Genomic DNA, 13,790 nt, shown 5'->3' with positions numbered 1-13,790 from the left:
AGCAAACGTTCTTGGGCACAATTTCTTCGGTTACTAAACCAGAACGAACCATTACCACCTGACGGTCCGTTTAAATTTATACGCCCACCAACAGATTTGACAGTTTATAGAAACGTGTTTGACCCTCAAAATGTTATGTGTCATGCAAGTTTCAGTTCACAGCAACAATAGTTTTCTATGTATTGGTAAGGACTTTTATGACTTTGCTTCTAAATTCTACGAACCACCTAGTAACAGTTTCTCTGACTTTCAAGTTTGGTTCACAACAAATGGTGTGCAGCATATTATACATTGTACTATGACTTTTATCTCGAATTGTCTTTCATATACAACTACGGAAAAGTGCTGAAAAAGTATTGAAAAATAATGTTTAGGTGAAGAGGTGAGATTTCACCCGTTTTCTCACCTGTTTTCTCACCTGTTTTCTCACCCGTTGAATTTTCATGAATTTTGTGCTGAATTCGACAAAAATGAGTTTTTGGTTGAAAAAAGAGGTGGAGCCAAAAGTGGCTCGACCTCAAAACAAGCATTTTGTGAAGAATATACCAACCCGCGGAAAACAGCGGGTTGCTTTTTATACAAAATTCAACAGGTGAATTTTCATGAATTTCCTTAAGATAGAAAAAAATATATTTTAGGCGACCAGGTCACTCGTCACTCGGTCACTCGGTCAACTAACAAAAAAGTGTGACAACATGACATTTTGACAACAACACAGGAAATAGATTTCATCGTATATTTTTTGTTAAGACTTCATCGTAAATGTTTTGTTGAGACTTCATCGTATATGTTTTGTCGAGATTTTTATCGTTTGTGGTCCGACGGTTAAGCCACAAACGAATGTCCGACGGTTAAGCCAAAAATATTTTTTATTTTTATTGTAAGAACAGAAATGTCAGTCGAAGCAAAAACGTTCACGAACAAATCTAATGGCGAAACATTCACAAAAGGCACTTACAACGGTATTGAAGTCTTACGTAGAGACAAGGATGGTTATATAAATGCAACAAATATGTGTCAGCAGTTTAGGAAAGACTTTAGAAGGTTGTTGGAAAATAATCCTGGGAAGAGTATTTTGAGGCATTTTGTGAAGAATATACCAACCCGCGGAAAACAGCGGGTTGCTTTTTATACAAAATTCATGCAGGAATTCCTGATGAAATCAAACAGGTTAGAGGAATGTATGTAGACCCAAGACTTGTAAACTATATAGCAATGTGGGCTTCTCCAAAATATTGCATAGCAGTTGGAAAAATTATGGACTCCATAGACAAGAAAGTTCATGAGAAATTAGATGAAGAAGAACTTGAAGATACAGTAGAGAATGCAAAACCTTTGTTCGAAGAAGAAGTTAGAAAAATGCATGAAAAACAAATAGAACATGAACGTGAGATATGTTCTGGTTATAGAGACTCGCCATTACGAACTAGACCAATGGGAACAAGAAGATTTAAAGAGAGAATTTAGAGAATATGAACTCGCTAAAGTTTCATTAGAAGCTGCAGAAGAGAGGTTAAAAGCTTGGGGTTGTTTTGTACAAAAATATTGTGAGTAAATGAACCATTTTTTTCGACAAAAATATATTTTAGGTGAAGAGGTGAGATTTCACCTGTTTTTTCACCTGTTTTCTCACCCGTTGGATTTTCATGGATTTTCATGAATTTCCTTAAGATAAAAAATATATTTTAGTTTTTTATAAAATATTTTTTTTTATTTTTATTGTAAGAACATGTTAGCAACAACTTCACCAAACTCGCTAGTCATGAATCCTACGTCAATGTTAGTAGAGATGAAAAGCTTCATTCCTTCTTCATATACTTTCGAAACAGAATCCAGAAGATAAAGCAAGAAACTTCTCCAAGGAGATTTAGGCGTTAGTGCGAAAGATGAAACAAATGAACAGTATCTTTATGAAATGCAGGATATTATTGACCATCTACCTAAACTACCTGAAATCCAACAACAAAAGCTTACTATTCCAGAATTCGATGAAATAGAAGTCGGACTGACTGACTCAGTAGAAATAAAGAAGTTCATACGAAAGGTAAACTATGAGTTTCTTGGATTTCATTGCAACCACAAAGTCATGGACAAAGATTGCGATATGGTATATAAGAATGTTTCTGACCTTTACAAATCTGAAGAATTTAAGACCTACGACAACTTTGTTTCGTTAGTTGCAAAATGTGTATGGCAGATAAGAGATAAAGATAGAAGAGGTAAGATATGGAATGAACAGATAAAACCCGCAACTTTTGAGTTAAAGAGAGCAATTGACGCCTTAGTCATACTAGCAGGTAAGGTTTCAATGTACAATGCTAAAATGAACCCACAATGTTCTTAATGTAAAGCAGCAATGAGGAAATATAACTACTCCGTCAAAGAGATAGAACGTATGCGAAACGACTATGCTGACTTAAAGAGGGAGGCAGAGAAACCAGCAGAAGATAAAATGGACATGTTAGCATTTCTGAACAAAAACTATCCAACAGCTGACGATTTCCTTCTTTCAGATGTCAAGAAGAAATATAAAGATACATTCAATATTGTTAAAACATTTGATGTACTGACAGAAGAAATAGAAGCTACGAAATTGTTTAGAATTTCACGAATTCACAATGTTTACCATGTGAAACGCTTATAAAATAACTGAGGTGAAAAAAGAGGTGAAAAAAGAGGTGAAATCTCACCTCTTCACCTAAAATATATTTTGGGTCATTTACGCTCATTACGATGAAGAAGTCTTGACAAAACATATACGAAGAAGTCTTGACAAAACATATACGAAGAAGTCTTGACAAAACATATACGAAGAAATCATGAAAATTCACGAGGTGAAAAAAGAGGTGAAAAAAGAGGTGAAATCTCACCTCTTCACCTAAAATATATTTTTATTGAATTCCGTATGAAATTTCATGAGTTTTGTATGTTTTAGACCATGTTAGAAAAGAGGTTAGAAAACAGGTTAGATCTACCCTTCTACCCTAAAATATATTTTTATTGAATTCCGTATGAAATTTCATGAATTTCCTTAAGACAGAAAAAAAGTTAGTTTTTTTAAAATATTTTTTTTTATTTTGTATGTAAGAACAGAAATGTTAAACATTGAGTTTGAAACAGTTAAAAAGATAGACAATGAGACCAAAGTGGTTAGAATAGGTGATTTAAACGTAAGATACTCAAAGAAATACAACAAATATTCTTTGTCAGACATTTTAACACTATCTGGAAAGAAAGCACACGACTGGGTTAAAATTGCTTCAACTCAGAAAATTTTGACAAGAAATCCTGAGCTTATGATATCGGTAAGATTCTATGGAACTACAGCATATCTTATAGACAAAAGTCTTTATACCAATAGTTTTGTTATGGTTAGACCCAGTTTTGGATATAACTTCATAACATATGGTTCATTCGATACGGAACGTTGCAGTGAAGGCTTACTTTACATCGTTCAGAACCGAAGGACTTCAATACAAAAAGATATAAGATAGGAAGAACATATAATATAACTAAAAGATATGACAGTACAGTCAATAGAGTCAAGGTTGTGTTCGTTAACGATATGAGAGCTGCTGAAACAGAACTACTCGAAAAGTTTGAGAAATGTATGGTGCTCCCACGAAAGGTAAAGAAACGTTTGAAGTAGATGAGATAGATAAAGCTATAAATTATTTGACGAAGTTGCTGAAAAATACATGTAAAGCGTTTATTTTTACGCTTGACTTCAGATGGCTCAGGTAGTTCCTAACTAGCTCATTTATCTCTATAAGGTAGATTGCCTCATCTGCTGGGTCTATGTCGTCATTGTTTCAAGACGAGTCTTTTTACTTTTTCAAGACAAGTCTTTTACTTTTTCAAGACAAGTCTTTTACTTTTTCAAGACAAGTCTTTTACTTTTTCAAGACAAGTCTTTTACTTTTTCAAGACAAGTCTTTTACTTTTTCAAGACAAGTCTTTTACTTTTTCAAGACAAGTCTTTTACTTTTTCAAGACAAGTCTTTTACTTTTTCAAGACAAGTCTTTTACTTTTTCAAGACAAGTCTTTTACTTTTTCAAGACAAGTCTTTTACTTTTTCAAGACAAGTCTTTTACTTTTTCAAGACAAGTCTTTTACTTTTTCAAGACAAGTCTTTTACTTTTTCAAGACAAGTCTCTTTTACTTTTTCAAGAAATTTTTGGTGTAAAGTTCTCAAATTTGAGAACAGTTTGATTTCAGACGATACCCGTACTTTTTCAAGACAAGTCTTTTACTTTTTCAAGACAAGTCTTTTACTTTTTTCAAGACAAGTCTTTTACTTTTTCAAGACAAGTCTTTACTTTTTCAAGACAATGTCCGACGTCAGTCAGTAAATTTTATCGTCCAACCTTACAAATGTAAACTTATATATAGTTCTATTTTCTTCACTAGGGTCTAACACCAAAGTAGCCTTACAAATGTAAACTTATATCGTTCTATTTTCTTCACTAGGGTCTAACACCAAAGTAACCTATGTACATGAAATTTCACTGCATAAAAGGAAAAAACCTGCGCGAATCGGGATTTGAACCGAGGTCTTCGACGCCTGTAGCGAGGTAGCCCATACCACTGAGCTATGAGCCGCTTGCATATTTTTAAGTAAAATATAGTATATTTGTCATATAGTGAAGGATGACCAAACTTAAAAAAAATAAAGTTAGTTTTATTTTTTTTTATTTTTTTATTTTGTATGTAAAGACAGATATGTCAACAACAGAGAACACAACAACTGCTATCGTTCATGAAGCCATAAATGAAGAATATGAGTACATACAGTTTAACAAACAACTCCGTCTCATTCGTTCGGTCAAAGACGATATGTACCAAATGCAAAGTATTTTGACAGCATGTTTTGCTCCAGATACTAAGAAACCACAAGACTGGTTTAGGAACCAAAGCACACAAGAATTTTTGAGCGAAGCACAGCGAGACATACTTTTTTCTGAAAACAGTGAAGAACAGCGAGTAAGTAAAAAATCTTACTCGCCTAAAACTCATGAAAATCGTGAAAAAATTGCCAAACGGTTTAAGAGGTTGGTATGTTCATAGACTTTTAGTAAATGCTGTTGCAATGTGGGCTTCACCTCGTTATGCTTGGTATGTTTGTAAACTTCTTGACGAAATTCATAGACAAAACGTGAAGAGATGGAAAACAAGCTTGAAGCAAAAGATAAAAGCATACAGAAAAGAATACCGCGTTCAGTACCAAAAGGAAAGGAAAAGAACTATAAGTATATGATTTATACTGAAGAGATGGAAATGAAGAAGACAGAGATATGGTTATGTTGCATTAGTCAGAAGAAACAACAAAAAGCTTTTACGACCTTGCTAAGATTTACAAATCTGACAGAAATTGGTTCTATCGCGAAAAACTTACCGATTTCAATGACCCCAAATGAAGATGTGAAACAAATAGTTCAAGATACGTTACCTCAAACACACTATGATATGAAAGGTTGTACAATTCTTACCTTCAAAGAAGATTTGCCGCTACTGAAAGAAAAAATAACAGAGTATTTTGACAACTTCAAACAAGCAGAGTAAATGAACTCTTTATTTTTCAAGCTTGACTTTTTACAATTTGAACTTTGTTCGCGTAGATGTGAATTCTGAAAGAAGTATGAGGGTCTTGTATGACTTTGTACTTCTCCCATAGTTCATGTCTGTCAAACTTACCTGCCATGGACTCTTTCATAAGTTCCATGAAATCGTCTTCGGACAATCCAGGGAAAAGTATGATGTCAGTAAGTATTCTTTTAACATCCTTACTTAACTCTTTGCTGTCTGTACACAAATGACAACTGAGATGTTAAAGTGTCTGAGCTTCTTAAGAATTCGACACATGTCTTGTTCTCTGTTCTTTAACAAAGGATGAGAAGCAAAGTCATCTAAGATAAGAAGACATCTATGAGGGTATGTCTTCCAATCGTAAGATTGCAATTTCTTCGAAATGTATTCTATCTCTTTCTGTTTGTTTCTGAAGTGTTTCTTCTCTAATATTCTCTGCATTTCCTCATTTGGGTCTTTAAACTTAGAATTTTATATACTCATTTATAGCATTGTACTTCAAAACTCTTCTTTGGTACTTCTTTATCCAATCCAACAACTCAGAGTCTTTTATACATACTAACTTAGACTTTTTTATAATATCTTTGAACGAATTGACGGTTTGATCGAATTGACCAGAAGTACTACAAATGACTACTAACTCATAGAATGGGTTCTTCTCATCTAGTTCTTGTTGTTGTGCAGCCATTTTAAGATAAGTGAAAGTCTTACCCGACCCAGGTGGTGCGATTAGACCTGTTATACCATTCTGAGCAAATAAGAACTTGTCATGTATAGGCTTTATCTGAGCATTTTCTAACTTCCTCTTGTTCTTGTTTAAAACATTCTCAAATTTCTTGTCAATGTCAGCAAACTTTTTTTCTAACATATTTTAGAAAAATTAAAAATTTTTATCTTTTTTGAAAATGTCTAGCGATTTCGCTATCTATATTCGAGACAAGCTTTTTGACAGCAAAACATCTGTCGACCATAAAATCTTACATAGTGTAAACAAGAAAGGTGAATTTGTTCTAAAGTTCTGTTTCTGGGAATATGACAAGAACCATAAAACATTACAAAGAGCAGTCTTAAAATTTGTCAATGACAGACTTGTTGACAGAGATGACGCCGATTGGAAAGGAAGTCCAACAAAAGTTCTTAGAATGCAAAGAAGGCACATGCGCTGTTCTTGAAGATGAAATAGAAAACAGAATAGAAGAGCTATTAAAGGACAAAGAACTTTTACATAAATATGGTTCTGAGAAATTTGACATAACTCCACCAGAAAAGAAGAAGAAGAGAGAAAAGAAAGAAAAGAAAGAAAAGAAAGTAGAAGAGAAGAAAGAACCTGAACCAGTTCCAGAGAAAAAGAAATTTGACATGTAAAAATAAAATTTTATTTTAGAACATTTCTGGGTCAATGTCAATGTTCTCTTCCTCTTTAGGGGCAAACACTGGCTTAGACTCTAAAATCTTTTTACCCAATTTACCTTGAACTTCAACTATCTTAGACTCATAATATTCATAGTCGTCTGCTTTCTTTTGGTTCATAAGGTATAACAAGTTTGTATGCTTTACCTTCTTCGAGTTTTGAGAACCTTCTGTCAAAATTTTCTTTGACTGCTAACAAACCTTCTATGTCTAAGTTCTTCAAATTTCGCACATTTTTAGTCACAATAGCAAACTTAACTGGTTCGATGTTCCAAACTTTGTCAAATGTAGACTTTTCAAAATGGTAGAAGTAAACATTCAAATAAGCGAATGGGTCTAGTTCTTCTTTAAGTCCTGACATATATTTGTTTACTGAAATATATTTCGTCATCTTTTCTATCGGATAAAAAAATATTTTTTTTAAATTTACTCAGAAAAATTTTTCTTTGTATATACGCCGTTCTGAACATCTAAAAGACTTTTGACATTTGCCAAGAATGTACGTTTAGAAGCTGCCATATAACCATACTCTTGACAATACTGTTTATATTCATCATATAAAGACTTTTCATCTAAACACTCAAAGTCGCTTTCTTCTATGAACAGTTCATATACACTCTTGTTTGCTTCTAACAATGTTTGTCTCTCTTCGGTATATGGAATTTGTCTTGGATTGAACTTTGAAATATCTAATGTCATGAAATATGAGAACAAGTGGTTGTAAAAGTCAGATGTCAAAGTTTCTGCTAAGTCGTCAAAATATTCTGTATCTTGCATATGAGAATCTGACGTTCTGACAACTACATATCTTCTGTCAGAACTTTCTAACTTCATCGGAACAACATTGTTTGAAACCATGATGAAATTTGCAACATTTTCACAAACTCTTTGGTCTTTATATTTTCTTTCAACAACTCCAACTTTGTCTGTTATAAGACTCTTCAAAGCATCTGAGTTTAAAACCTTTGTTGTATCTATACTTTGAAGTTCGTTACATACTATAAGTTTCATATATTCTCTATTGAGGAGTTAAACTTGCCACAGATGTTTCTAAGTTTGTCATATTCGGATTCGAAAACCTTCTAACAGTTTGCACAAAATATCTGTAAAGAAAGTGTTCTTACCAGTTCCTTGTTTTCCAATTATAATGAGAGCAGTTTCATTTTTAGCACTTGGATATTGTAAGATGTTTGCAAACAACATAAGATATACTCATAGACTCTTTCGTTTCCATTGCATATAATTTCTTTGACATGGTCTAACCAAGCTTCTATAACATTTTCTTTCCATTCTACTTGTTCGTATTTATATCCAGTGAAGATAGAATAGAAGTTTGGAGATGGTGTATAGAACTTTATACCACGAACTGAAAAATCTTCTAACTTTGACAATAAGATATCCCAAGCATCTAACATCTTCATTCCAACTTGTACAACTTTTATTTTCTTAAGTTTCTGTCTACATTCTTGTTCTGAAACTATGGTTGCTCTTGGTTTGTTAAAGACAACATCCCATTCTTTCATAACATAACATTCTGGGGCAGAGTCGACATAAATGACTAAACGTTTCAAATTCTCGACTGCTTTGTTATAGTCTCGAAATGGACACATATTTCTGAAGGCTTGGAAGTCATAAAAATCTGAAACGTCTATTCTGTACATTTTTATAAAAATAAAAAAAATATTTTTTTTATTCTTGACTTTGTTCTTGAGCTATTTGTTGCATTTGTTGTTCTTGAGCTATTTGTTGTTGAAGTTGTTCTTGTAATACAATACTTTCACCAGTTGCATCTTCCAATTCGAAACTTTCTGCCGTCATTGACAAATACATAGGACATAAAAGTTTTACAGGAACAAAGTTTGCGTCAACTAAGGTTAAGTTTATGTTTGCTAAAGTGTTTGAGTTTACTAAAGCTGAAAACTCTGCATTCGAATGAACAATAGGCAAACCAGCAGAGAAAGTATTGTTTATACGCATAAGTATCTTTTGGTCATAATAGTTTCTGTCGATATTCGAATAACACTTTGAACCTAAGTTTGAAACAATATATAAAATAGGTGTACTTAAAGTCAATGGAACAGATAGACCTTGTATGACACCTTTTCCTGTTATAGGAAACTGTTGGTAGTAAAAACCAGATATAAGTTTTGTATTATAGCTCATATCGTTTATACTAAACTCAGTCGGACATCCAAACATAATGAAACCTGCTCTAGTTGCAGCACATGTTACATCCGTCCTTAAAGTATTAAATAAGTCAACAAAACCTGTTGGTGGTATATCTGAGTAAGTATCTTCAAAGGAGTATTTTTTACCATTCACAACAATAAAATCTTCTGGTGTCAAAAGAGCAAAACAGGCTTTAGTCGTCATTGTGTTTAAAGTTAGTTTACAATATCGTCCTTGAGGACTTTGTAAGTTTGTTGTTATAGAATTATATGACTCAGGGTTTTTAGTCGTAATAGTATAAACCATTGTGTCTTCTGCCATTTACTTAGCAAATAAATTTTAATGAAATGTTGTGGTCGTCAAATATTTTTATAACGTCTGGGAAACTATATTTTAAGTTCAACGTTTCACCTCCTTTCATAACGTATATCTTGTCAATGACATTATATGAAACACCACAGCAACTAACGTCGGGTTCTATTTCTTTGATGTTTATATCGTCTGCCTCTGTCAAAAGTTTCAATAGTTCTTTTTCAAAACTTCATGAGGTGCAATGACATATGAGTTCACTTTTACAGGGTTGTGTTCGACAAGTTTAACATTATACCCAAAGCTTGACAAATCTTCTCCTGAGTTTTAAGTTTGTCTTTAAGTTGTTGGTAGTCGTTTCGAATATCTGCAACAGAACTTAAGTCTCTGCTAACTTCAGGGTATGTTGGTTGTTCTTTTACAGGAACTATTGTTATACCATCTTCGTCCTCGTATGGTTTCCCCACTTCAACATCTCTTTCTTTGACATTGACAACAACACTTTGACTGTTTGTTGAGTTGGTGAATTTAACTTCACATCTGCCACCGCCATTAAACCTTTTGAACACTCACGCTTCTATTTTTCGGAAATGACATTTTACTTAGAATAAAAAGATGGACGTATTGAGTATCTCTTCGAATTGAAGCAGAACAAAGTTTACACACACAAACAATACAAATACATTGACAGAATAGTTCTTTATACAAACAATGGAAAATGTTATAGAATAGCAATATTTGCTGAACCAAAATATTTTCATAAAGCAAAGAAAGTTGGTATAACCGAGATGGTGAAAGTTCTTGAAGCAGACAAAAATATAACAACAAAACTGACCGATATTTCTAAAGGTAAGTTTATAATACAATACTATGTCAAAACTGGCGTACTGTCAATATTTGACGGAGAGAAGTCAGTTCAAGAACAACTTACTGACCTGCTGCCAAAATCTGCTCGATGGAAGCTGTCGTTATGCCAATCTGAGGAGCCCCAGCAGGTTTCATCGAACGAATCTTCAAAAGAGCATCTTCCGTGAAAAGTGCTATTGGTTTTTGTAAACTTCTTTGCTCTCAGTTCATCTGGACCGTCTCTGTCACCAGTATATTGTATTTGAACTGTACCAACAGTTGAAATACCACCCATAAAGTCTTCTGAGTCAGCAAATGGAATGCCAAGCCAAAAGTTTGAACGGTCTCCATTTGTATATTGAGTTTTTTTGACCTCCTGTATGAGTCCATACTTTCACATATGGCATAATAGAACTTTGCATTTCAGGGTTAATGGTTGTTGTGAAGTTGTTGTTAAAGTTCATAGCATCTAATGTCAAGTTGTATGACCTCATATCTTCAACTGTAGAATATTCTTCTCTTGGATAATATTTGCCATCTATGTTTATATGGTATTTAATACCAGGGTTGTAGAAGCAAGAATAGTCATTTATAGTTCGTCCTGAACAGTACAAACATAGTATCTGCATGTTTCATTGCAGTTGTTAAAGCAATATCTGTTCTTGCACCTGGGTCAGCACTTTGGTTTCCAACTTCACCTGCAAAGTCTTTGACAGATATTGGTGTATAGGGAACATAAGTGGAACTGCAATATATTTGGCAGCTAAAGCATTTGAAATATCTGGGTCCAACATATAAACGGCAAGTCTGCTTTCTATTCTCTTGCATTCAAACTGTTCGCATGTGAACTTAACTGGGTCCCAAGCAGTTCCAGCAGCATTGAAATAATAGTTTACTTCAGTGTTGAAGTTTGAGAAACCAAAGTCTAAGTCAACTTTGTCTTTGCAAAAGTCGGCGAATGACGTTTGATTTGCTCCCTTTACGTCTGTAAGAGTGAATGGGTCTTGCGTTGGTGCAATGACTAAGTTATTTTTGCTTGGAGTAAGTTCAATAGAAATTTTTCCTGCCCAGTTTGGCAAGTATCTTAAAAACCTGAAGATGAGGAAAGATGACAAAGGAACTCTAAGTTTCAGTTTTACTTTGGTTACTGCTGCTGCAGTTTGTCCAGAAAGGTTAACATAAACTCCTGGAACGTTAGGGTCAAGTCTTCTTATTTTCTCAATATTTGCATACTGGTCTGTTTGTTCTCTAGCTTGTGGTTGTACTGAGTTTCTCAAAGCGAACCATTCATAGTTTGCCCATGTTACTGTTTGAACTAAGTCAGAGTTAGAATATATCTTATATCCCATGAAAACTTCTGGAGCATATTGGTATCCGACATAGAAAATTCCATTGCAACCTTTCTTGTCAGACAACTTGGCAGAAGGTTTTATTTTCAATGTCTTGTTCTACGTATAAGAAAGAGTTGTCAATAGAAATTATATGAAACCTGTCGCAAGCAATATCTACTGTTGTTGAAGAACCTTCTCCAAACTCACCTACGTTTCCATAAGAAACAGCAGTTGTATATTCGTAAGTTCCAGGAACTATTTCTGACCTTCTAATGGCATTGTCGCATTCGTTATACCATTCGGAAACATTTCCATTCATAGCATCCAAAACTGTTGGCGTTATATTCTGAGCGGCGTACATTTCATATGAGTAAAAATATAGAATAGTTGGATTTATATGTCATAATAGAACCCACGTGGACCAAGCTTTACTTTCTTCCTGACTGAGTTTTTAACTCTTCTTTTTCCTTCATTGCCCTCTGCTTGAAGTTGTTGCATCTTTGCATTATGTTCATCTAGTATGTTGCAAATTTCCCATGTCCTTTTTGCCTTTTGGCTCTGGTCGCCCATCTCAGGTAACCTATATCCTAGAAAGAGTTTGTCATAGTCTGTATTTGAGTCTTCGCGTATTGTTTGCATGACTCTTTCCTGAGTTTCCGGTTCAAGCTCTTCAAACAGTGCCTGTCCATATGGAATATGCTCGTTTCCAAATATATGTTTTTGTAGCCATTCTGGTTTTCTTTCCATGTTACCAACTATATCTTTTGTGAATGGGAAAGCTTTTACCCAATCTTTCAGTCTTTCGTCATTTATTTCTGTAGTTGGTTTTATTTTGTCAAGGAACATGTTTTTCAATACTAACATTTCATTTGGTACTGTCCATTTGAGTTTTCTTAAATATTCATCCCTTCTCGGTTCATTGTCTGCAAAGTAAGTTTTTATGACATTTTGTAAACTTTCGTTTGCAAGGTCATGTACAATAGGTTCTCTTCCTTCTCTCCCTAACTTTCTTTCTAAACTCTTCACCAAATATACCATCTCTATGGTTCTGTGTAGTTCTTTGAGATAAATGTTCTAGAACGTCAGGTGTTATATTTCCATCAGCCATGTTCATTTCATACTGGTCCAAAATATCTGCATGTTTCATATCTTTCAATGGCATTAAAGCCGCGCTTAAAATACCAGCTATATCTTGTTCACCATTGACTTCCATTGCGTCTACAACTTCTTGGAATTGTGGTTGTAAGTTTATGAACCACCTATCCGGGTTAGCTTTATGACCCCATCTCATTGTAGTTCCATCGTCTGCAGAAACAAAAGTAGGTTTGTTTCCATCTTGGTTAGGTTCTGAATGAACTTTAAACAATGTTTCATTTCTATATGTTTTCTTGAAATTTAACCTTTTATTTTCACCGAGTTCATCCGAAGATTGAACGTTAAATGCTCGTAAGTAAAAAGGGTTGTTGTATTTGTGTACATTTTCTTTCAGTACTTTCATTCTATGCTGAATATTTTCATCTGGTGTTGGAGTCTTTTGTATGTCGGCAAACATTTTTCGATATTCTTCTACTATGTCAGCTGAATTTTTTTTTGACTCTTGGAAAGATTCCATATTCACCTCATGCTCTTGTTGAGGGTCAAGATTTTTCGGCTGTTCCAAATCTTCATCTAGTTCTGTGAAGTTAGTTTCCAAAGGAAGGACTTGTTCGTTTCCTTCAGGCTCTTCTAGCTGTTGTTGCTGAACTATTTCTTCCATGTCTGGTTGTATCTGAACTTCTTCCTGTGGAGTTTCTTGTACCTCATCTGCTGGCATTTCATATATTCCGAGACCGTTTTTAACAATTTCCCTATCTACGTCATCCGCATTCATAAGCTTTTGTTCTTTCGTTCCGTCTCTATTTTTTACGCGTTTCATGACGAAAGTTGAATTGTCATTTAGCTCTGACATCAAATATCTCGGAGTAAATTCATCCATGTCATTTGGATGATATGCTATTAAATCATATCCCTTAGCGAGCTTGTATTTTCCAGGTTTGAGATTATATCCGTTTTGGTGCTGAGCCATAAAGCTAAATAGGTTCGGGTCAGTATTTCCATCCTTGAACTTTCCAATAGCTTCTTTATATCTGTCACTAAAG

General features: G+C 34.1%; 2 protein-coding genes and 3 pseudogenes across 5 annotated transcripts, besides 1 other annotated feature; 2 read left to right on the top strand and 3 right to left on the bottom strand.

The window, feature by feature from the left end:
* Positions 1-13,790: part of a mobile genetic element that runs on past both edges of the window.
* On the top strand, positions 4,724-5,449 carry TVAGG3_0410120 (annotated as a pseudogene). Its single transcript has one exon. A coding segment is annotated over exon 1 (726 nt).
* Positions 5,580-6,275, bottom strand: TVAGG3_0410110 (annotated as a pseudogene). Its single transcript has one exon. A coding segment is annotated over exon 1 (696 nt).
* On the top strand, positions 6,493-6,952 carry TVAGG3_0410100 (annotated as a pseudogene). Its single transcript has one exon. A coding segment is annotated over exon 1 (460 nt).
* Positions 8,699-9,487, bottom strand: TVAGG3_0410090 (uncharacterized protein; the record flags this gene model as incomplete). Its single annotated transcript, XM_051233050.1, has 1 exon — positions 8,699-9,487. A coding segment is annotated over one exon (789 nt), but the record flags the coding sequence as incomplete, so codon positions are not given.
* On the bottom strand, positions 12,688-13,717 carry TVAGG3_0410080 (protein of unknown function, DUF4106 family; the record flags this gene model as incomplete). The annotated part of the gene is made up of 1 exon (XM_051233049.1): positions 12,688-13,717. A coding segment is annotated over one exon (1,030 nt), but the record flags the coding sequence as incomplete, so codon positions are not given.

Source organism: Trichomonas vaginalis, chromosome V (genome assembly GCF_026262505.1).
Source record: "Trichomonas vaginalis G3 chromosome V, whole genome shotgun sequence".
In the NCBI taxonomy this organism is placed as follows: Eukaryota; Parabasalia; order Trichomonadida; family Trichomonadidae; genus Trichomonas; species Trichomonas vaginalis.
Note: the sequence above shows the minus strand (reverse complement) of the source record. Positions and strands in the feature narration are given on the sequence as shown.